The sequence below is a fragment of the Nilaparvata lugens genome, chromosome 2 (genome assembly GCF_014356525.2).
Source record: "Nilaparvata lugens isolate BPH chromosome 2, ASM1435652v1, whole genome shotgun sequence".
NCBI lineage: Eukaryota > Metazoa > Arthropoda > Insecta > Hemiptera > Delphacidae > Nilaparvata > Nilaparvata lugens.
The window spans coordinates 46,170,634-46,193,989 of NC_052505.1; the positions used below are offsets into that span (position 1 = coordinate 46,170,634).

The following is a 23,356-nucleotide window of genomic DNA, read 5'->3' on the forward strand; positions in this document are numbered from 1 at the left end:
TGAACTCAAGTTTAAGTTTAAGTTTCATTATGAAATTATAATTTCTTGCTTAATAAAATAAAATTTATTATTTTAAACGTGAATGAACAATAAATTTATCATTACAAAATTTAAATTACTAAAATAAAATCACATAATATTACAATAAATTCAATATTATTGATGTAAATAATATTGCATCAATAAACCTGTATCAGTTAGTTACCGTTCATTGAAGACATTGACAAGACAGAGGATTGGCGATTGGCCATTATAACGTGGACCTCACTATATATTATAGAGTTTTTCACAAAGTAGGAGAACATTCTCTTCTCTGTGAGTTTTCAAAATCGTCGTTCCAACTAACGTTGAAAAACTTTTCAAGGAAACTTGAGTAATGTAAACCCTACTTATAATAAAATCATCCTGAGATCCTATTGCTATTACCAGTATCCATAGTTATTTGATTTATATTAAAATAATTCAAATCCGTATTATATGGTATTTTGAAATGTATAGAACTAATTTTTTAAAAATGATTTAAGTTGATATTTTATTTAATGTTTCTTCCTATCCACTTGGCAGTGACCAGAACAGTCACAAAAACACGAACAACTCCAAATGGCGACATGACGACTGCTGGTTTTATTCATCATTCCTTGTAGTTTACTTTTATTCTGTTTTTGCTCATTTTTCAACTTGAATTTGTGATATGGTAAATATTTAGTGTAAATTTTCATTGTAAAAAACAAACATGATTTACATTTAGTTTAAATCGAGGTATTCCCTGTTGTCACATTTCTACCCAACTAGTAGCTAAGATAGTTTTTAATAAGAAACCTATTCTGTGATCCTGTAATTATGACCTCTTGATTGTAACTCAAATTCTCTTTTTCTGTAAGTATAATCAATGCAGTAATTCATTAATTCAATTTATAGTAATTTTATACATAAGGTGTACTGGTAGGATTAATCGGTGTAAGTGTACGTCCAGTACCAAAATACCTGTCATCAAATTTTTGGTTGGGATCGACTTAGTATGTTATTTTGAGCACAAAAATTAAACGGCGGTCACTATTGTTTTTAAAATAAACTAAGTTCTAAGTATCAAAATTTTACAAGTATTTAACCCATAAGTAGCAGCAATTTGATTATTTATATCATCAAATTATGATAATCCTAATCTAAGTTTTCCCAACCAAAACTTTTCTAACCTAAAGCTTTTTCTAACCTTAGCCTGCCTTAGCTTTCGTAACCTATTAGACGTATTAAAAAAAATATGATCAGTGACCGCCGTTTATTTCTTGTGGTTTTGTGTTCAAAATGACGTAGGCCTACTAAATCGATCCCAACCAAAAATTTGACGACAGGTATTTTGACACTGGACATACACTTTAGCCGATTAATCCTATACTAAATATTTTGAGTTTTTCTATTCCAGGGTAAAATTATGTAACGTATTTAAAAATATAGTTTTGCATGCTTCTTAAGATTTATATAAAACAAAAATAATCTTTACATAATTACTATGTGTAGAAATATTTGTTTAAATTGACCGTTTTTACATTGATTTGGCACGACAGAAAGTTCTCCTTATACCTAGGTACTTAATATACTTCTTGTTTCTATCCCACTGGAAACGCGGTCGCGTCGTGGTCGTCATTCTGTACAAATTCTTCCACAGTAGAATGGCCTGGTTATCAGGTAGCTCTTCATGGCGTTCTTGAATTTGTCCTGTCCCTCTATAGGCCTATGTTGTATGGCAGCTGGAACTTTGTTGAATATTTTGTTGCTCATGAATTTAGGCCCATAATCTACTACTGTAGTAGATTTTGCGCGACGGAGATCTGGTGGTTCTATGCGTGAGAGTACAGACAGCCAATGTTGAGGTGTTGCCTGCAGTAATCCAGAAACTTTACGCATAGTCTTATTTAGTTCAACATCTATTAATTTGGTTCGGCTGCTCTCTTGCCAGACTGGTGCGCAGTATTCTGCAACGCTGTAGACTAATTCTAGAGCTGATTGTCGCAGCTCCTGATCCCTTGGTAGTACTTGCAAGTTTGCTGATCAAATTATTGCGTGTTTGTATCTTATTTCTCACCATTTCGAGGTGCTTTCGGTATGTGAGTGAGACCATTTTGAAAAGTTCTGTACCAGCTCTTCTTGTCATTCAAAACAACATAGAGTTCTCTATTCAAGAGCATGTCACGCAGAAGATTCAGTGTTTGCCTTTTCAAAGTTCTGGTTTTCTTGAGTAGATGTTTTCGAATCCAGATTGTGTCATAAACTGATGTGAGATCTTAGAATATAGCCCCAGTTTTCCTCTTTGCTTGAAAGCCAGACTCAATGTATGAGGTCAGATTCAAAACCTGTTGCACACAGCTTCTGCCTCTTCTGAAACCAGCCTCTTCATTAGGGATCAGTGGTTTAATCAATGGCTCTAGTCTAGCCAGCAAGGTGCGTTCAAACAATTTATAGGAGCAGCTCAAAAGGGAAATAGGTCGGTCACTTTTTACATCTGAAGCATTTTTACCAGGTTTTGATACTGCAATAACCTTTGCTTTCCTCCATTGATCAGGGATTTTTACCTCCTTCAGGGCATTTAAGAACAATCTTACAAGCCACTGCCTGGCTTTAGGTCCTAAGTGCGTTAGAAATTCTGGGAGCACTCCATCATGGTCAGCTACTTTACCATTCTTGAACATCCTTAGCGCATTGTCTATTTCGTCAGGTGAAAATAAAGACGAGTCCAGTCAAATGGTCGTTTTTCAGAAAACAGCCTTGAAAGAATTTTTCTCGGCGGTTCTGTATGTACTTTGAGGCGCTGAATTCGAATCTGAAATTTTCTGACACGCCAGAGGGCGGCTTCACCCCCTAAAATTTCGGACTTTTTTAAAATTGCATTCAATCTTGAAAACTTCGAGTTTTTGGAGTAAAATCATTCTTTACAAAATTAAATATAAAATTTCCAATAAATTGAGTGGTCGTGCAGGATTCTACCATTTTTGGTTCCGGAGCTACGAATTTTCAAAAAAGGGGTTTTCAAGGTATCTTTTAAGGGGTTTTCAAAATTATGCAAACCTACCACTTCTACCCGATACAACTTGGATATTTTTCTAGTATAGATAAAAAACCACACATCACGTGAAAGAACGAACAATTAATTCTGAACAAGATTCCTTAGGAATTTTCGAATTTAGTAGTGGGGGGAGGAGGAATACACCCAAAAATAGAAAATCATGTCCTACAGCCAAAATACAAATTTTTCATTATAGTACACCTTTTCAAGGCCTTCCTAACAAAAATACACATATTTCGGCTGAAATCATCTTACGAGGCTTATTTTCTATGAGAATCACCAGTTAGAAACAGTTAATTTCAGTATTTCCTATGGGGGGGGGGGGTTTATAAAGATACGTCAAGGATCAAAACTTTAAACACTTATAACTTTTGACAGAATGATCAGATCTCCTCGAACTACAGCTCATTCTTCTCAGCTCGTCAAGGCAATTTCAAATCATGTATCAGAACTGAAATTTGATGAAAAAATAGAAAATTCCTCCTTTAGTTTATTCTAGCCTATATTCAAATACACAGAAAAATGGCCAATTTCTATATTCAAAACTGTGTATCTCGGTAACCCGAAATGATAAAAAATGGTACTTGGTCTTGATTTGAAGAACAGAATCTCTTCTGTCATGTGAGGTAAATGAATTTTGTAAAATATAATCGTGAAGTAAGATAAGTTTGTTTAAAAAAATCAAGAAATTTGCGATATAAATTTGAGAAATTTGTGATATTTTCCTCATTTTCAGTCTCTACAGTTTTTCGATAATAAAGAGTCATGCAAGATGGATTTAAAGCAATGCAGCTTAAAGAGCATCTATTCTTTTTCATTTGAGACCAATCTTAAGTTTCATCATGTATCTTACTCGTTTTAGAGACTCAACAGTAAAATCGCAGAAAAAATAAGAAAATGAAAATAATCATTTTTTCAATTGGCTGTAATTTTTGAACGGTATTGAAATGAGATAAAACAATTTATGTGAGCGAAAAGAGGAGAAAATTCTCTACAACCTTTTTGGATTTTTCATCTGAAGTGTTTCACACGATACGCAACTTTGAATATGCGAGATGTGAAAATGATTAACATATCACAAATTTATAGATATATTAACTTAGATTAATTTAATATGTAGAGTAAAAAGGCTACTATTTCTGTACAATAATAGAGATAATTATTTAAATTAAAAAGATAATAAATTTTGAGCAAAAAATAAATTTTGCTCAAAATTTCAATTATTGTAGGTACAGTAAATGGTAACCTTTCCAATCTAAATCAAAATCATATCAAATTTATTTCCAATTGAATTTAATCCATAATTATATGTATACATTTATATTTATGGCCATAAATATGGTCAGTTTTTAAAGGAAAATTAATTTTGTTTCATTAGTCTTATACTGAAATGGAGTTGCCTTAGTCGAGTGGATTAGATGATGGCTTTATAATTCAGAGGCCCGGGTTCAAATCCCGTCCGGGCAAGATATTTTTCTCGAGCACTCCCGTGCTTCGGATAGAAATGTTAAATCGTTGGTCTCGCATGCCTACAAACAGTCGTTAGGTCATGCTAGAGGCGTAACATTTTACTGAAAACATAATTTGTGACAGTTTACTGCCAGTATTGCTCTATCTTCAATGTTAATACTTTCTAAGTAAAATTAATATGAAGTTTACTTCATTACCTTGCCTACAAAGTTCCAGCTTATGAATTCTTCAAGTGCGAGTATTTTTAAAAGACTCACAGTCACCCCACTACACTGGTACTAGAACTGGTAGGCTACAGAAATTTCTTATTAAAAGGTTAATCATGATGTAGAAAAACTTCTATCACTGTATTTAACTAGATAACATATTAAAATATGAATATCTTGTTTAGTATTTCTAAATATTCTTTATTTGCAGAATGATGGACGGAAACAGTTCCGAGGAAACTGTACCGAATTGTGATGGTGGCAATTCGAGTACTGAAAATAAGCCCAAACTGGAAATCAAATCCTCTCCAAATGAAAGACCCGAGTCACCAGACTCAAATTGTGCAATTTGTTTGGGAAGATTGCAAAATAGATCATTCACCGATAGTTGTCTACATCAGTTTTGCTTCTCCTGCTTAGTTGAATGGTCCAAGGTAAGTTTATTGATACTTTCCTTCTCTATCTACATAAGAAATGAGGAGTGAAGCAATCTAAATGAAATAATTTTATATTTTTGAAAAATAAAAAATATTACAACTTATAAAAATCAATACTATACAGAAATATCGAATAAGGTTCCTCATATGGGCGGTTGCCTGAAGAACAATTCTCTTACAGCATATAAGTTACTGTATAGAATAGAAAAATCTTTATCCATCAGACATGAACAAACACATATGAATAGCGTCAGTTTAAAATTACATATAAGTCTTAACTATAGTTGGTACACAAATAAAATTAAAAATAAATCAACGATCGCTGTTGTCAAACTCCTGCAAAGAATACAGAGATAAGCTCACCAAATATTCATTCAGATTTTTACCAAATATTTTGATGTCTTCAATTAACTTTAAATTGCCTGGAAATTGATAAAAATTTCTTCCTTTGAAAATTGTTTTTTTCTCAAAAAGATCCAATCTATGTCTCTCAATAATTAGGGCACAACGGGTATTATAGTTGTGAGTCTGATTTCTTTAACTCTAATACATTGGCCTGCTTCCTGAAAAAACATGATCACATCGAATACATATTGGCCATACATTGTTAAAATCCCAAGTTGAGAGAAACTTTATTGCAATGTTTTAAGAACATTCATGCACTTCGCTTCTGATAGCTTTTCGAATTGAGCCGGCCAAGCCTGCACTAACTCATACACTAACTCAGAGGTCCCCAAACATTTTTTAACCTACGGCTCACTGAGTTGAATAGAATAAAATAATATTTTATTGTAGCCACTTCTGATGTTAGTCTAGACAAGTCTCAGTTACATACTTTTGAATAATAAGCTTCAAACTATTACGTAGTCCTAGCCAACTCATAAAACTCATGCAACGTATAGTCCAGGCGCAAATGTCATTCCGTGGTCATTTTTGAGTAACAGCCGTGGAAGATGTCTCAATTTATTCATTACGTCTCATTGAATAAATAATGGAAAGAGTGATCGAAATGAGATGATTCTCTCGAACATCATTGTTGTGTTAATTCTAAATACTTTGGTGGTGAAACCAATCCGATATCTCTCAGAATAACTGAATAACAAGCGATATAAAAATGTCTGACAATAATGACCGCCATCTTGTATTTTCCAATGATGTGGAATATTTTCGTTGTTTCCATCATCAATATTCTTATTAGTCTTGTTGTAACGAAGAGATTGAGACCATTTGCAAGTCTCTATCTTAAAGTAGTCATGAAAAAATTTTTAGTTCTAGTTTGTTACCTCATGCCTATGGAAAACGCACCAGAAAACATTCAGGGTTTTCTTTGGAGGGCGCTGGAGAACTCATTTTTTGACGTACAGCGCACGAAGACATATTGTTCCAAAGTTGAAAAAACGTTCAAAATTTTCTCTGTATCTCTTGCACAAAAAAAGTTATAATGGAATGAAATTTGAACAAATTTAGAAAACAAGTTTTTTTGGGCTATTGAAGGTTATAACTAAAAAAATATGCGTTTAAATATATATATATATATATATATATATATATATATATAGAGAGAGAGAGAGAGAGAGAGAGAACAAAAATTGTAGTAGAGGAAGTTTTTTCGTCTAAAAAACGGTTGAATATCTTGAACGGTTATTGAAATACAAGCGATGTAGCAAAACCCTGAAAATTTTGGCGGCCATCTTGTTTCAGAGGTGTTTGCCTGTGATTTCGACTTATCATCATCACGATACTTATTATGCTAGACCTAATGAAGAAATTGAGACATCTTCCACGGCTGTTACTCAAAAATGACCACGGAGTGCCTTATTCATGACATTTGCGCCCGGACTAATATGAGGAATTGCTATTTAAAAAACGTTTAATATTATTTTTGTAAATATGATATCTAAAAATTCTAAATTGTTCCGGAAGTAAATTGAACACTGTAGCCTACACTATAAAACAGAAATGTTCTCTGTGTTTCAGCATAAGAATAGCGATAGGTAATAAAATTGTTTCTTTCTACTTCTTGTTTCATGATTGTGAGTATTGGCCTGTTTTACAAGCGTATATAAATTCTCTTTCACGTAGATCATACATTGGTAGGTAAACAAGTATAATTAAGTCAATATCTCTATTTTCTTAAAGCTCTTCTTACATTGAACACGTTTTTGATGACAACATTAAGTTTGATTGCTTTCCTTTGTATTGAATAGTTTGGAGCTGTAATTCATTGAACCCCAGAATAGTGTACCATACAACAAGTGTGAATGAATGTGTGCAAAATGCACCACTTTCAAATCGTTTATGCTAACACGTTTTCTCAACTTTCTTATGAATAAACCCTAATTCTGTTTTCCGAAAATGTTATCAATATGCCCCAACCAATTTAGATTTATCTAGAGTAAAACCCAGAAACTTTGCTTCTTTTTTCTCTTTGATGGTCAGAAGTCTCCTAATATAAGTCATTCTGAAGACCTAAATCTTCTTTGAATTTACACACAGCAAGTTCGAAATGCACCAATTCTCAATTGACTTGGCCCATTTTCGTGATTCAACATTATGTAAGTATTGTGAGTACACTAACAGACGCTTCGTTGAACGTGGGGTGTAAATTTTCATCTACATAAGAAGGGTTCAAAAACCGATTGTAATAACTTCAGGCTACTTAATATAACTACCAAATTTTCAATGTATTTGAGAGTGCTTTGAATGAATGAATTTCTTTGAGAGCAATGATCTGTTTAGCACCTCTTAGTTTGTCTATAGAGCTGGAAAAATACAGTCACGGATGCAGTTGACCTTTATAAGAATAATTGCTTGGACTCTTTGGAGAATAAGAGGTTCACTACAGATCAATTTGATCGATTTATCAAAAGCTTTCGAGACTGTTCCCCACAAACTCTTGCTGGATAAACTCCCATTCTGTGGGTTTCAAGACACATCCTTGAGTATTATTAAACCATATCTTGAGGATCGTTTTCAAGTTTGAGGGAACTGAATCTCAATACCTGCCTCTCTCCCATGATTTTCCACAGGACCCAATTTTTTGCCCCATACCATTCATTATTCACATAAATTATTTCAGAAATTTCGTTCTGCCAGCTGAAATTTACTGTCACAGGTCAACAGCAGATAACTTAATTTAAACATTAACATTATATTTACATATAGTAAATAAGATTTTCACTATTTTTTCATCAATCACTACTCATTGAAATGATTTAATAATTTCTTACTGATTGGTTAGTTGCAGAAAATTTTGCCAGGTTTCTTCTTACATAGATCGAATATCAACATTAAACTTACAAGAGTTGTCATGTATTTGATTTATTGCAAAAAGAAACTTCAAACTGCCTTTACAAAACACGATTTTCTTCATAATAAATCAATCAATCAATAAAAAAATTTATCTGTCATCGAACATATTTCGAATTTACAAATAGAGTTGCTATCCAGGTATGAACACAATACGTTTGGAAACAATATAACATTTGAATAGTATATATACAGTATGAGATAATAAAATTCATAAGAAAGAGATTTCCACCCCTTAATAAGAAAATTCTATGATGAAAATAAATGAAATATTAACTTGAAAAATTTCGTACTTAAATTAGCAAAGTCCATGGCAGCCAAGTCATGAGCAAAGTTTTATTCAATGGGATACGCTTGTTTGTCTTTTATAAGTCAATTGTAACTGGGAGTAAATTTTGTTATAAATAGCAAGCCGAATTTGCTTTCGTGAAGGTGCGGCGCAACTGGCACTACCTCTCGACACCCCGGGACGTCGCGGCGCAAAATTTGGCAACCCCTGTACTAACCGATAATGATGTGTCACCTTCGGCACAAAACTTGATCGGATTAAACTTGATCATTAACTTTTTCCTAGGAACTCTGAAGAAATCTCATGTAGACTCAATTTTGTTGTGGAAAATGACAGACGACCAAATGAGTTCAATTCACTTATTTTTTGTGAAAATATGATTTTTTTGTGAAAAATTGATGACTTAATATTAGTTAAGATAATTTTTTCAGTGGTTGCTGTAATATCAAGTTGAAATTAATTCATATTCATTCAGCTTCAGCTGTTACCCAACTTTTCCAAAATTCTTATTCCAAATAATTTTTCATTAGTTTTCAGTTACCCATTGTTTTTTACTTTCCTTGCCCTATTACCATAGGTAAGGAAAGTATTGCTTTCCAAAAAAATTAAGGTACCCTAATTTCAAGTTTTCTATACGTTTCAAGGTCCCCTGAATCCAAAAACATGATTTTTGGGTTTTGGTCTGTATGTGTATGTGTATGTGTGTGTGTGTGTGTGTGTGTGTGTGTGTGTGGTGTGTGTGTGTGTGGTGTGTGTGTGTGTGTGTATGTGTGTATGTCTGTGTACACGATAACTCCATTCCTAATTAACCGATTGACTTGAAATTTTAAACTTAAGGTCCTTATACCATGAGGATCCGACATTAAGGAATTCAATAAAATTCAATTCAAGATGGCGGAAAAAATGACTGATAATTACTAAAAAACCATGTTTTTCACGGTTTTCTCGAAAACGGCTCTAACGATTTTCTTCAAATTTATACCATGGATAGCTATTTATAAGCCCTATCAACTGACATGAGTCTCATTTCTGGGGAAATTGCAGAAGTTCCGTAATATTCTTGAGAAAAAGGGCGGATAATCACTAAAATACCATATTTTTCACGGTTTTCTCGAAAACGGCTCCAACGATTTTCTTCAAATTTATACCATGGATAGCTATTTATAAGCCCTATCAACTGAAATGAGTCTTATTTCTGGGAAAATTTCAGGAGCTCCGTAATATTCTTGAGAATAATGGCTGATAATTACAAAAAAACCATGTTTTTCACGATTTTCTCAAAAATAACTTGACCGATTTTTTTCAAATTCATACCCTGTATAGTTATTTATCAGCTCTATCAACTGGAATGAGTCTCCTTTCTGGGAAACTGATGGGGGGTCCACCCCATCCTTGAGAAATGAACTTAGTAACCTCCTTCTCGTGCATGAGGTAGGTAGGTAGGTAGAGCAGTTTATAAAAAGAACACATAGTCGAGATATTTCATCTGTAGAACAGCTGTTTTGACGACTTCAGAAAAAATCATCGAATTTTACAATTTACACAAAGGAAAAAGAACTCTGAAAACAATTATATATATACATATACTAGTAGAGTTGTCTGATCGTAGTTCCTAATATGCTTCCGCCAATCGTCATTATGTTATTCCCCTAAATTCTTCTTGTTTGAGAATGAGGCTTACATTTCAATGAGCAAGGAAAGTTGTGTGAGTGTACCACACCAGATTTTTTTTCCAGGTAAAACCGGAGTGTCCGCTTTGCAAACAGGGGTTCAAGTCGATTATCCATAATGTCAGATCGATTGAAGATTATGATCAGTATGACATAATTCGTCCAGTTCAACAACAACAACAACAACAACAACAACAACAACATCAACAACAACAACATCAACAACAACAACAATATCAACAACAAATACAAGAACATTTACAACGACAACAACAACAACAACAACAACCTTCTGTCAACATCAGAAATTTCGCCGAAATACTTGTTGGCCCTAATCGACCAGCTTTTAGATTCAGGTTTGTACAAAATGTTTCTTTATCCAGATATTATGTATTGAATACTTGTATTCTGATATCACGTCCTTCTTGTGTTTTCAGTTTGACATTTTTGAATAGTTCCACTTGAAAATAAAACCAGGTTCTCTCCCCAATTAAAGTTTAATTTTTCGTTGTTTTAGCGTAATTAGATTGTTATTCATAGTAATGTTGGCCTATAGCACTAATATTACATGCATTCAACAAGAATATCTGCTAATTTCGCATGAACTCGAATATTTTTATTTTTTAATTGGGACTTGAATAGCTTTATTTGTTCCTTGAACTTGGATAGTGATAATCCTTGTTGAACGGTGACTGCTTGCTGGTCAGTAACATTTGTTAGAATAGCTGAATAGAGTTGGCCCTTATGGGTGAGTTCACACCCATGAGAATGTCTGGTAGGCAAACAAATGTCTTTTCATTGTTTTCACTGTTGTTGAGGCACGAAATACAAAAAACGTTTTGGGCTGAGCCTGTTGTTCTTCCAACAATTTCAGCGTCTGTATCGATAATCTATATAACAAGAGACGATAGGACTGTGTTTATATCTTTGTGGCATCAATATGTAGTTAAGATTCGTTGTTTCAATTGCAAGAATACGGTAATGATTTGAATCACCTTTTGAATATAGCTTCCTCAAATATTGAACTCATGCATCTTGAAGACCGAATTTCCACAATTAGGTTATTGTTGAAAATTTCAATAAAATTCAAAAAATAAAATTTTATCTGTAGTAGAACAGTTGTTTCTGAGACATTTTTGAAATGTACTAAATTTTATATATCCCGAGCACGATCTCCGGTAGAATACTAGCCTACCACACAGAAAGTCAGAGTTCGGTTCTAAACTGGGCTACTTTTTTGCAAGTTTTTACAATATTCTGCTATGAAAGCTCTTTAGCTTTATGAAAGCTGAATGATAGAAATGAAATGAAAAAACTTTCAATCATAAATAAAATGGAACCTCGATTTAGTACATTTCAAGGGACAGCTCAATAAAGTAGTATTACGAGGTCTGTACTAGTACTAAATCAGGGTGTACTATATCAAGGTTAAAGCTATATCAACATGTCAAGAGACTGCAGAAAAAAAAACAATTATAACTGGGAATATACTGTAACGGGATGTAAATAAAATTTTAATATAGGCCTAACCGAAACTTACATATTTTTTCTATACATATCTACCCACTACATTTTTTTTACATAAGGGTATATTCTAAGTAACGTATATAATGCTAGTATGTGTGAGCGCAAATAACAAAAATAAAAATAGTAAGCTGATGAATAAAAATAATGCAAATACAGGGTATAAATGTATTTGTTTTCAATGGATTGACAGAGCCCACTTATATTTTAGAGAATTATATAACTCTTAAAGAATAAAGAAAATGAAAAAGAAATGATGTAATATTGCTGTCATATTTAGAACTTAGTAATGTTAAAAACTTGATGATATGTTATAGTAGAACGACAATGGTGCCGGTGATAGGTCTGCTGCAGCGCATGGACTCACTGATTCCGCCGGTCTACTCTAGCGGCCACAGCTCCAGGCGGACGCATTTGCATCGCAGCAGCAGCGGCTGCGTCATCGACCGCCGCTTCATCTACAACCAGGAGCTGTGGGTGCGCAGGCTGCCTGACGTCACTGGGCGCTATCGCAAGTGCTCGCCCAGATTTCTCGCGTAAGTTGTCCCAATAAATGTCATCTTATCAATAACAGTTTAGTTAATCAGTGAAGCATAGTCCTAAACAACTTCACACTGGTAGTACTGTAGAGCTCTTTGATTTGCCTTGTGATATTGTAAATAATAGTCTCTTTAAAGCTCACTGATAAATTTATATAATTGTTAAGCTATATTGAATTACTAGACGTCAGGCTCGCTTCGCTCGCCATATCTGTGTAACAGATATATACCCCCGACTGGATTGTCCGAGAATGAGATCAGAAGGCTCGCTTCGCTCGCCTGCATTTTTCATTTGAGTATTTTTATCATGTGTTAGGACGATCCAGTCGGGGGTCCAGACTAAACGTCTGGCTAAACGGATATGGCGAGCGAAGCGAGCCTGATGGCTAGTAATATAATATTCCCAGGAATAGCTCTGATTGAAGTAGCAGTGCCCAATCAATTTTCCCGCGATAAATGCATTTCAATCTTCAACTTGGTGCCAACCCAACAAAGTCAACTCAACTTAATGCCAACCTCACAAAATTATTAATTTAGTTACCAGTTAACAACTGTTTCGAAGAGGTACCCTCTCTAGATTATAGTTCTATATTAACATATGGTATGGACATTTTTCAATTATAATTGAGAGAATAAGAAGAATATACATGCTAAAAGACGAACTTTAAACCCTTAAAAACCACCCTCAGAGTTGAAATATTGTTCTATATTAACATATGGTATGGACATTTTTCAATTATAATTAAGAGAATAAGAAAAATATTTAGGCTAAAAGACTTTAAACCCTTAAAAACCACCCTTAGAGTTGAAATATTGCAAAAAGATTTATTAGTGCGCCTCTAAAGGTCCAACTGAACATACATACCAAATTTGAACGTTTTTGGTCCGGTAGATTTTTACTTTCCTTGCCCTATTCCATAGGTAAGGATAGCATTGCTTTCCGAAAAAAATTAAGATACCCCCAATTTCTATACGTTTCAAGGTCCCCTGAGTCCAAAAAAGTGGTTTTTGGGTATTGGTCTGTATGTGTGTGTGTGTGTGTGTGTGTGTGTGTGTGTGTGTGTGTGTGTGTGTGTGTGTATACACGATATCTCATCTCCCAATTAACGGATTGACTTGAAATTTGGAACGTAAGGTCCTTACAATATAAGGATCCGACACGAACAATTTCGATCAAATCCGATTCAAGATGGCGGCTAAAATGGCGAAAATGTTGTCAAAACAATGTTGGCTTCAACGATTTTGATTAAAGTTATAACTAAAATAGTCATCGATAAGCTCTATCAACTGCCACAAGTCCCCATATCTGTAAAAATTTCAGGAGCCCTGCCCCATCTATGCAAAGTTTGATTTTAGATTCTCAATTATCAGGCTTCAGATACAATTTAAACAAAAAATTTTGAGTGGAAAAGATTGAGCATGAGAATCTCTACAATTAATGTTCAGTAACATTTTCACCTAAAATCAAAAATAAGCTCGAAATTCGAGAAAATGTGATTATCCAATTGCAAACTGTTGGCAACTGTTGTATTAGAATAGCCTATTCCACCCTCTAGGTTTCCTAATAATTGTGAAGTATTGCTACGACGCGGACTAGCTACAGCCGGGTATGGGTCGGGGTCAGTGACCGTACTGACTGGTGGAGATACCGGACCTACACTTCTCCCCCTATCCTGATTCTTCACCCTCTGCTTCTTTCGCGAGATTTTTAATTTCAGGGGAAGAGTATTTGTCCGTGCCGTTGCTGGCCGATTCGGCCCTCGGCCTTTGGAATACAGGGTGGGTGTTCAAGGAGATTAAGATAACCCTATACAAGGAGACGGATCTGACTATCAGATCCCTACAAATAATTCTATTTATAAAGGTAGTACGCAATCTGAACCAACTGCGAATTGACAGCGAGCAAGCTGTACCTGCAAGCCCGGAAAGAGGTTTTTCTATGGGGTTTAAGGTGAGGGCTATGGAGTAACGGTATGGCGGAACTATGGAGCTGTTAGTGGTATTTAAGATATCGTTAAATAGGGCACGGTATAGGGTTAAGCTATAGAGAATAGGGTACAGGGTCTGAGGTATAAGGTATAGGGTATACTGTACAGAGAATCAATAATAAGATTATTATTCTCTACAGCAAATAAATATCTGCTCAATAATCCGCAATCTGAGAATTGCGCTCTAGCTCTCAGCAAGCTGAACCTGCTAGCTAAATACAGGGTATGAATTTTCAATACGGGATATTTAAGGTTTAGAATACAGGGTTTTAGGTGTAGGATTTCTGAATCGCGAGCCTGCAGCTGCGAAAGGATTTTCAGCAATTATGAAACTGCTAAACAGGATTTCCGCGCTAATCTGGTGACTGCGCGCCGGCTATTAAGGGCTTATCTGTGACAGCCCTTAAGGGTATGGGAATCACTCTCAATCGTCCGAAACGCTTTTAAATTAATAGTCAGTATGTCGACTATTATGAGAGGATAGAAAAGATTTTTCACAGACACAGTCTGTAGAATAATATCGGGAAGACAACAGTCTGTCGTTGTCAGGGTAGGAAAGGATTTTTCCAGGATTATCAACAAGGAAAATATCGAGTCAGTGACTCCTAATTCAGGAAAAGATTTCAATGGGCTTTTCCAAGCAATAACCAGTCTAAGGACTACCACAAAATCGATGTCTAATTTGCAACTGAGATCACGGGAAAATTCGTGAATTTTCCACAGGGAAAACCAGCAAATAATATTTACTATTAAAGAAGACAGGTTTCTAAGAATTTTAGAAAGGATTCACGGATCTGAAAACCCGCGACTAGGATGATCTCGAATCTGAAACTGAGATCCTGGAAGGATTTTAGTATGGGGGAAGTTAAGAGAAAGAAAGAGAAAGGATGCCGCAGTCTAGAAACTTCGGCGAGGAAGTCCTCAAGCTGTACCTGAGAGCTAGAAGGATTTTAGAATAGAGAAAGTGAAGAGAAAGAAAGAGAAAGGACGTTGCAGGCTGGGGACTTCGACAAGGACGTTCTCAAGCTGTACCTGAGAGCAGGAAGGATTTTAGAATAGGGAAAGTTAAGAGAAAAAAGAGAAAGGATGCCGCAGTCTAGAAACTTTGGCAAGGAAGTCCTCAAGCTGTACCTGAGAGCTAGAAGGATTTTAGAATAGGGAAAGTGAAGAGAAAGAAAGAGAAAGGACGTCGCAGTCTGGGGACTTCGACAAGAACGTTCTCAAGCTGTACCTGAGAGCTAGAAGCGTCGCAGTCTGTGACTTCGACAAGGACGTTCTCAAGCTGTACCTGAGAGCAGGAAGGATTTTAGAATAGGGAAAGTTAAGAGAAAGAAAGAGAAAGGATGCCGCAGTCTAGAAACTTCGGCGAGGAAGTCCTCAAGCTGTACCTGAGAGCCAGAAGGATTTTAGAATAGGGAAAGTTAAGAGAAAGAAAGAGAAAGGACGTCGCAGTCTACCAACTTCGACAAGGACAAACTCAAACTGCACCTGAGTTCTCTAGGAAATGATTGGAATTTTCCTACTAGGAATTACAGCGAGTCTGAAACTGCTAAGCAAAGTTAAAACACAAGGTCACTCTTATGATATGAAAACTAAGCAAGGAAAATTTACTATAAATGATAATAATTTCACTGCAAGGACAAAAATTAATCGAGAAAACTATTCTCAAAAAGGACAGGAATTTACCCACAAGAATAAAAATTAATTGAGAAAAACTATTCTTGAAAAGGACAGGGATTTCCCTACAAGAATAAAAATTCAATTGAGAAAAATTACTCTTTAAATTGAAGGCCACCTCACTACAGAGAAGGAAAAACATACGGACTACCAGTCCTGACATACCAGTCCTGCTCTGGTCCGGCCAGAGCATTCGAATTGTAGCGCCAAATCCCTGACTACAGTTCTGCCAATAGCAGGTTTGTTGGCACCAGTGCCGACTGTCCAGCTGTTTGGCTTGTCGAGAAAAAAAAGCCAGTCATTCTTGTTCAGTCGGTCAGTCGTTCTTGTTTCGTCCATTTTGGTTTGTCTTGTCACCCCGTTGTCTTGTCGCAAGACCGAATTTGTATTTTGTAATGTAATTTCAATAGGAAATTTCTTGTAGATAATTGTTTGAGTATAGTGTGTGTGAATTGAGTATAACAGCGTAAATAGTGTTAAATTGAATTAATTTGAATCGGATTTGAATTTATAAAGACTCCAGTTTGAGCTTTGTTCAAACCACAGTATATGACCTGCAAGTGGAACACAGAATCAACACGAAAAGGCAGCCCGGAAGCAAACCTTTCTTTTCCCAGATTTCTTCCCACCCATGAATCTGACCAAAACACCTAATAAAGGCTTCGAAGGGCAAGTAGACAAAATTGGATTAAATCTGGTGAGTTTTTGCTCTTTTTTATTGTTCATTAATGCAGAGTTTAGCTGTACCAATAACCTGGCTCAAATTGAAGATTAAATTTTGCTTCTTGTTTGTATTTGATTATTTGAATAGTAAATTACAGTCCTCTAGTAGCTCTAGCCTGAGCTTTGTTCAGAACATTTTTGATCCTCCAAACCGTGATGAGTTTAAATTTGTAATTTATTGATTAATTCACACACATTGGACTTAAGCAGTTTCGTATTTGTCCAATGTTGGCATGTTCAGAATGGTCTGATCCATGCTCAACTTAGTTTGTTGTAGCCTTGTTCTAAGAGCAAGGTTTCTTGTCAATTTGTATTTGTCTGAAATTAAATTTATTTCAGTTAAAATTGTAATTTTCCTGAAACTAGGCTCATTGTGCTCTTTTTTGGGAATTTGTTTGTTTGTTGGAATTTTGTATTGTCCATTTTGTTATACATGTTGGTGAAGGTTAATCACAGCATGATTTTGTTTGTTCAATTCAACAAGTTATCGTTTGTTTGTGAGTTGTTGGAAGAACATTATCTAATCATATAGTTTTGTCTTCAGCAGTAACTTGTCTTGTGAATTGATAATCAAAGTTTAACTTTGATAACTTACTAGTCGTGATTCTTCCTTCCATTTAGTTTTGAACACATTCTTGTTTTTTTTTTTTGTCTGTTGTTTTGTATTGTCGGGGCTGAATTGTTTTGTGTATGAGTTCAAGATGGAGGAAAAATTACAGAAACAAATCAGGGTGCATCGCGCTAAACTGGAACAATTGTATGCCAGATTGCAAAAACTTTATGACCTGTCTAAAAATGTCTCTGATCCAAAAGTTGCTGAGCAATTTTTAGTGTTGTATCCTCGGGTGTCTCAGACCATTTCGGATTATGAAAAGACAGAATTAGTGGTTAATGAGTTGGAACTTGAGTTGAATAAAGACCATGTTGTAGCATCCAACGACTCACATCTAGATCTGTTTCAGTATATTGAAGTAGCGGCTAACACTCTCAAACAGAGAGAGGCGATTGATGCTATTGCTCAATCTTCGGCAGCTTCAGCGGCTAGTGCACAGCCGGTCGTGTCCGAGTCGGTACTGCCTAAAATCGACCTTCCGAAATTTGATGGGAACCAGACTCAATGGTCGGTGTTTTATGAACTATTTAAGGCATTGGTACATGACAACAAGAGTTTGAACGATCAGCAGAAGGTCCAATATCTTGTAAGTAGACTTACTGGACAAGCATCAAATATTTGTCGTCATTTGCCACCATTGGCTAATAATTATCAAATAATTTGGCAGGCATTATTGACCCGCTATAACGATCCACGGGCGCAAGTCGATGCCTATTTCAAACAAATTTTGAATTTCGTCCAATAAAATCAGAATCAAAGGCAGGTTGTATTGCGATTTTGGATGGGTTTTGCAGTTCAATCAATGCAGTGAAGAGATTGCGACTCACTGATTTGTCAGACTCGATATTCCTCTATCATGGCTTGAGATTGCTGGATCCAAGTTCTCGTAGAAATTTTGAATCGGCCGTCCGTGACAAGGCTATGCCAACTTATGCCGATTATGTCAAATTCATTGAAAAGCAAATTAAGACTCTTCCTTCTGATGAGAAACAGACTGAATCGTTTAATATGAAGCACAAAAAGGATAATAAATCAAAGGTGTTTGTGGTTCAATCTAATGATTCATCTAACGATGCATCTAGTAAAAAGCCCAATTGTCTGAAGTGCTCAAAACCGGGTCATCGGTTAGTAGATTGTGCTAGTTTCTTGAAAATGACTCCTTGGGATCGTTATTGTTTGATTAAAGGAAAGTTTTGTTGTTTTCGTTGTCTTGATGTGGATCATTTGAGTAGAGATTGTCGTAGTAAAACTCAGTGTGCTCAATGTCGAGAATCTCATCATTCTTTATTGCACTTTTCTAGATCAAGTTCCAATGAAGGTGTTGCGTCCTCGTCGAACTCCAAGGCAGGTGGCACATCACCTATTAGTTGTTGTTCTACATCCAACGATGTAGAAAATTCGACCGTTGTGTTGTCGACCGTCACTGCACATGTTCGAGATTGTAATGATCAGCTTTGTGATGTTCGTCTCTTGATTGACACCGGGAGTCAGTGTCATTTTGTTACAGCCAAATTGTGTCGGCGTTTGAGACTACCATTCCAGCCCATGAAAACCGTTGTTCGTGGATTCGGTGGTGGTACTAGTGAAGTTCGAGGTCGTACTTGTGTGTCGATTCAGTCGAAGTTGGATCCTACCGTCAAGTTTTCGATGGATGCCACAGTGGTAGATAAAATCATCGACAAGTTGCCTTCTTGTGAAATCGACAGATCCAAACTTCATCATCTTGAAAATCTCACACTGGCTGACGACAAATTCTACCTTCCTAGTAGAATAGATGGCATCATTGGTGCGGAGTTAGTTCCTCACTTGCTACGTGGGAGTCCTAGTATAGGTGAATCGCACGAATTGATGACTGTTAATAGTGTCTTTGGTCACATTCTGATGGGGAGAGCGCCGATTCTCACTTCAACAACGAATGTGTCGAATTGTTTTACAGCCATCTGTAGTCCATTCGTTAGTAGTCCATCGTTGGATAGTTTTGTGGAACGTTTTTGGGAGTTGGAATCGTGCCCTGCACCAAGCTGTCAACTGAAACCGGAAGAGTTGGAGTGTGAGGTAAATTTTCGGAAGTCTGTACATCGTGTGAATTCTGGTCGTTTTGTTGTTGCCTTGTCATTTGCGGAGCCGCCCAGCAGCTTGGGAGATTCGTATGCTGTCGCCGAACGCAGACTGCTGACTTTGGAGAGACGACTAGAGCTTGACAGCAATACTCGTATTTCATATCATGAAATATTGATCGATTACCTACGTCAGGGTCACATGTCGTTTGTAGCAGATCAGACAGACCGAGGTGGTTACTACATACCACATCACGCCATCGTGAAAGCAAGCAGCACTACCACGCCCATCCGAATTGTATTTGATGCTGGTTCCAGAACATCATCGGGTTTGTCATTGAACCAGGTTCTTCATGCTGGTCCCAAATTGCAGACTGACATTTTTGTTTTGTTAGTTAATTTTCGTTTGTTCCCAATCGCACTAACTGCCGACATTAAACAAATGTATCGACAGATATTAGTGGAGGATTCCTGCCGTCGTTATCAGCGTGTATTGTGGAGATTTTCGCCGGAGGATCCGATCGAAATTTATCAGCTCAATTGTGTTGTTTTTGGTGTTTCAAGCTCTCCATATTTGGCGTCCACCAGCTTGTAGAGGAGGATGGAAATCGTTTTCCAGCAGCCAAGGCGAGAATACCAAGAGACATGTTCAAGGATGACTTAGTCACATCTGTCGCCACAGAGTCAGAGGCCGCGGAGCTGTATCGTCAGTCCAAGCAGCTGTTTGAGGGAGGAGGTTTCTCGCTCACAAAGTGGACTTCAAATTCACCATCAATGTTGGAGAAATTCTCGGAGGAAGAGAAATCGTTTTCGTACAAGGATTTCGAAGCAGACAACTCCTTGGCTATCTTGGGATTGAATTGGCAACGTAGTACTGATCTGTTTCAGTTTTCCGTCAAGTGTGGTGAGGTCGTCGCTACTAAGCGTTCTATTCTGTCAGTGATGGCTCGTATCTATGATCCACTTGGTCTCTTGTCACCGTTTACATTATTTCTAAATGTCTTGTCCAGAAACTGTGGAAATTAGGAGTGGATTGGGACGAGAAGCCGCCTGAGTCTATCTGCACTCTTTGGGAGAATTGTCAAAAAGAGTTGCCTCTATTGTTGAAATTTGCTGTTCCACGTCACGTTGGTTTGTTTCAGGATTCTCACATCAGTTTGATTGGTTTTTGTGACGCATCATTGTCTGGTTATGGTGCAGTTATCTATGTGAAGTCGCAGAAGGAGAGCGAGGAGCCAAGAGTTGTATTATTGTGTTCAAAGTCCAAGGTAGCACCATCTAAAGTTGTTTCAATACCTCTTTTGGAGTTGTGTGCGGCACTCTTGTTGGCAGAACTCATGAATTCAGTAGTCACTATTATTAGTGAACGTTGTCATGTGTCTCGTATTGTCGCACTCTCTGATTCGACAGTCACCTTGTGTTGGATTAATGCTCCATCCGCGAAATGGCAAACTTTTGTTGGTAATCGCGTCGCAAAAATACAGGATTCTTGTATACAGGAGTGGATGCATGTTGCCGGAATTGAAAATCCCGCTGACTGTTTGTCTAGAGGTTTATCACCAGTTGAGCTTGTGAACTTTCCGTTGTGGCTCTCAGGTCCATCATGGATAGCAGAGGACGAATGCGATTGGCCCGTCCGAACTCAAATGGAAGAGATCGTGGATCCACCGGAGGCGAAAAAACCGTCAGTGTTGACAGTCACAAAATCTCCTGATTGTAACAGCAATGCAATATATTCATTGATTGGTCGTTGTTCGGATTATGGTCGTCTTTTGAGAATTGTAATTCTTGTTCTCAAATTCTTACGAATCTTACCCCAATCAGAAGAATCAGATTTCGATGTTGCTGAGAGGTATCTATGTAAAGTGGTACAGAAGATACATTTTTCATCTGAATTTGTGCAATTGGAGAAGGGAGAAGATTGTTCTATGCGCCTACGTCGCCTGTCTCCATTCATTGATAAAGGTGTGATTCGCGTCGGCGGTCGTTTGTCTCATGCTGGACTGGAATTTGAGACTTGTCATCAGATGATCTTACCAAAATCCGACAATTTCGTATCGATGTTGATTGATTATCATCACAAGAAGAACTGTCATGCTGGACCTTCGTTATTGTTGTCCTTGATCAGACAGAAATTCTGGATACTGTCTGCTCGCTCTATTATTCGCATTTGTATCTTTAAGTGTAATCGTTGTTTCCGTGTTCGACCTAGTAATAATGAAATTATATCCACTCCCAACTCAATAGTTGTGGTGATTGTTGCATTTTTTCTTTTATGTTGTTTTTTGGTGTTGGTGTTTTGTTCTTTTTGTCATGTCTGGATTTTTCCCTTCCTTGGTTTTTTCAGTTTTGTAACTTGGCTGAAAAATAGTTTTTCAGAGGCGGGGGTATGGTCCGGCCAGAGCATTCGAATTGTAGCGCCAAATCCCTGACTACAGTTCTGCCAATAGCAGGTTTGTTGGCACCAGTGCCGACTGTCCAGCTGTTTGGCTTGTCGAGAAAAAAAAGCCAGTCATTCTTGTTCAGTACTGTTCATAACGGCAAGGAAAGTTGTGTGAGTGCGCCACACCAGATTTTTAGTTCTGCGAGTGAGTGAGTCAGTCAGTCAGCCAGTGAGTGAGTGCCATTTCGCTTTTATAATTATATAGAGATGTTCAAAAGTTTGTCCTTAACCGTTAATGTTATAATGTATCGTATTTTTTATCCCATAAATTATGTGACATAACCCACTGTACTATTTCAAGTATTTATCGGCAAATAATTTTTTTTATCTCGTACTAACAGATTAGTATTACTAATAGTCCTGAACAACTTTACCTAGTCCTGAAAACAGCTATAGCAGTTCAAATGGATAAAATCTGTTCTCTCCTCATTCATGATTGATGTCCTTATATTCTGTCATCTCTATTAAGATTTTAGTTTCAATTTAGGTTGTTTTCCTATTGTAAAGACTGTTATTTCTATGTTTTTTTTTTTTAATATTGATACATCGTTGAAATGGTTTATTATTACTTTCCTTGCCCTATTACCAGGTAAGGAAAGTATCGCTTTCCAAAAAAAATTAAGGTACCCTAATACGGTTACCCTAGTAAGGTTTTCTATACGATTCAAGGTCCCCTGAGTCCAAAAACATGATTTTTGGGTGTTGGTCTGTGTGTGTGTGTGTGTGTGTGTGTGTGTGTGTGTGTGTGTGTGTGTGTGTGTGTGTGTGTGTATGTGTGTATGTCTGTGAACACGATAACTCCATTCTTAATCAACCGATTGACTTGAAATTTTAAACTTAAGGTCCTTATATCATGAGGATCCGACAATAAGAAATTCAATAAAATTGAATTCAAAATGGCGGATAATTACTGAAAAAATCATGTTTTTCACGGTTTTCTCGAAAACGGCTCTAACGATTTTCTTCAAATTTATACCATGGATAGCTATTTATAAGCCCTATCAACTGAAATGAGTCTTATTTCTGGGAAAATTTCAGGAGCTCCGTAATATTCTTGAGAATAATGGCGGATAATTACTAAAAAACCATGTTTTTCACGATTTTCTCAAAAATAACTTGACCGATTTTTTTCAAATTCATACCCTGTATAGTTATTTATCAGCTCTATCAACTGGAATGAGTCTCCTTTCTGGGAAACTGATGGGGAGTCCATCCCATCCTTGAGAAATGAACTTAGTAACCTCCTTCTCGTGCATGAGGTAGGTAGGTAGAGCAGTTTATAAAAAGAACACATAGTCGAGATATTTCATCTGTAGAACAGACGTTTTAGAACAGATCTGTTTTGACGACTTC

General features: G+C 36.4%; 1 protein-coding gene across 4 annotated transcripts in view; it reads left to right on the top strand.

Moving 5' to 3' along the window:
• The first annotated feature begins 552 nt into the window (after positions 1-552).
• The window catches only part of LOC111053780 (E3 ubiquitin-protein ligase Topors), a 38,940-nt gene continuing 16,136 nt past the window's right edge, over positions 553-23,356 (top strand). The window contains exons 1-4 of one of the 4 annotated variants that reach the window (XM_022340708.2): positions 553-694; positions 4,946-5,168; positions 10,506-10,795; positions 12,281-12,499. In XM_022340708.2, coding sequence (XP_022196400.2) covers positions 4,947-5,168; positions 10,506-10,795; positions 12,281-12,499 — 731 coding nt within the window. In that variant the 5' untranslated portion in view covers positions 553-694; position 4,946. Of the gene's footprint in view, positions 877-4,945; positions 5,169-10,505; positions 10,796-12,280; positions 12,500-23,356 lie in introns of all 4 variants that reach the window. The other 3 variants (XM_022340709.2, XM_022340707.2, XM_039421331.1) reach the window with 3 other exon arrangements.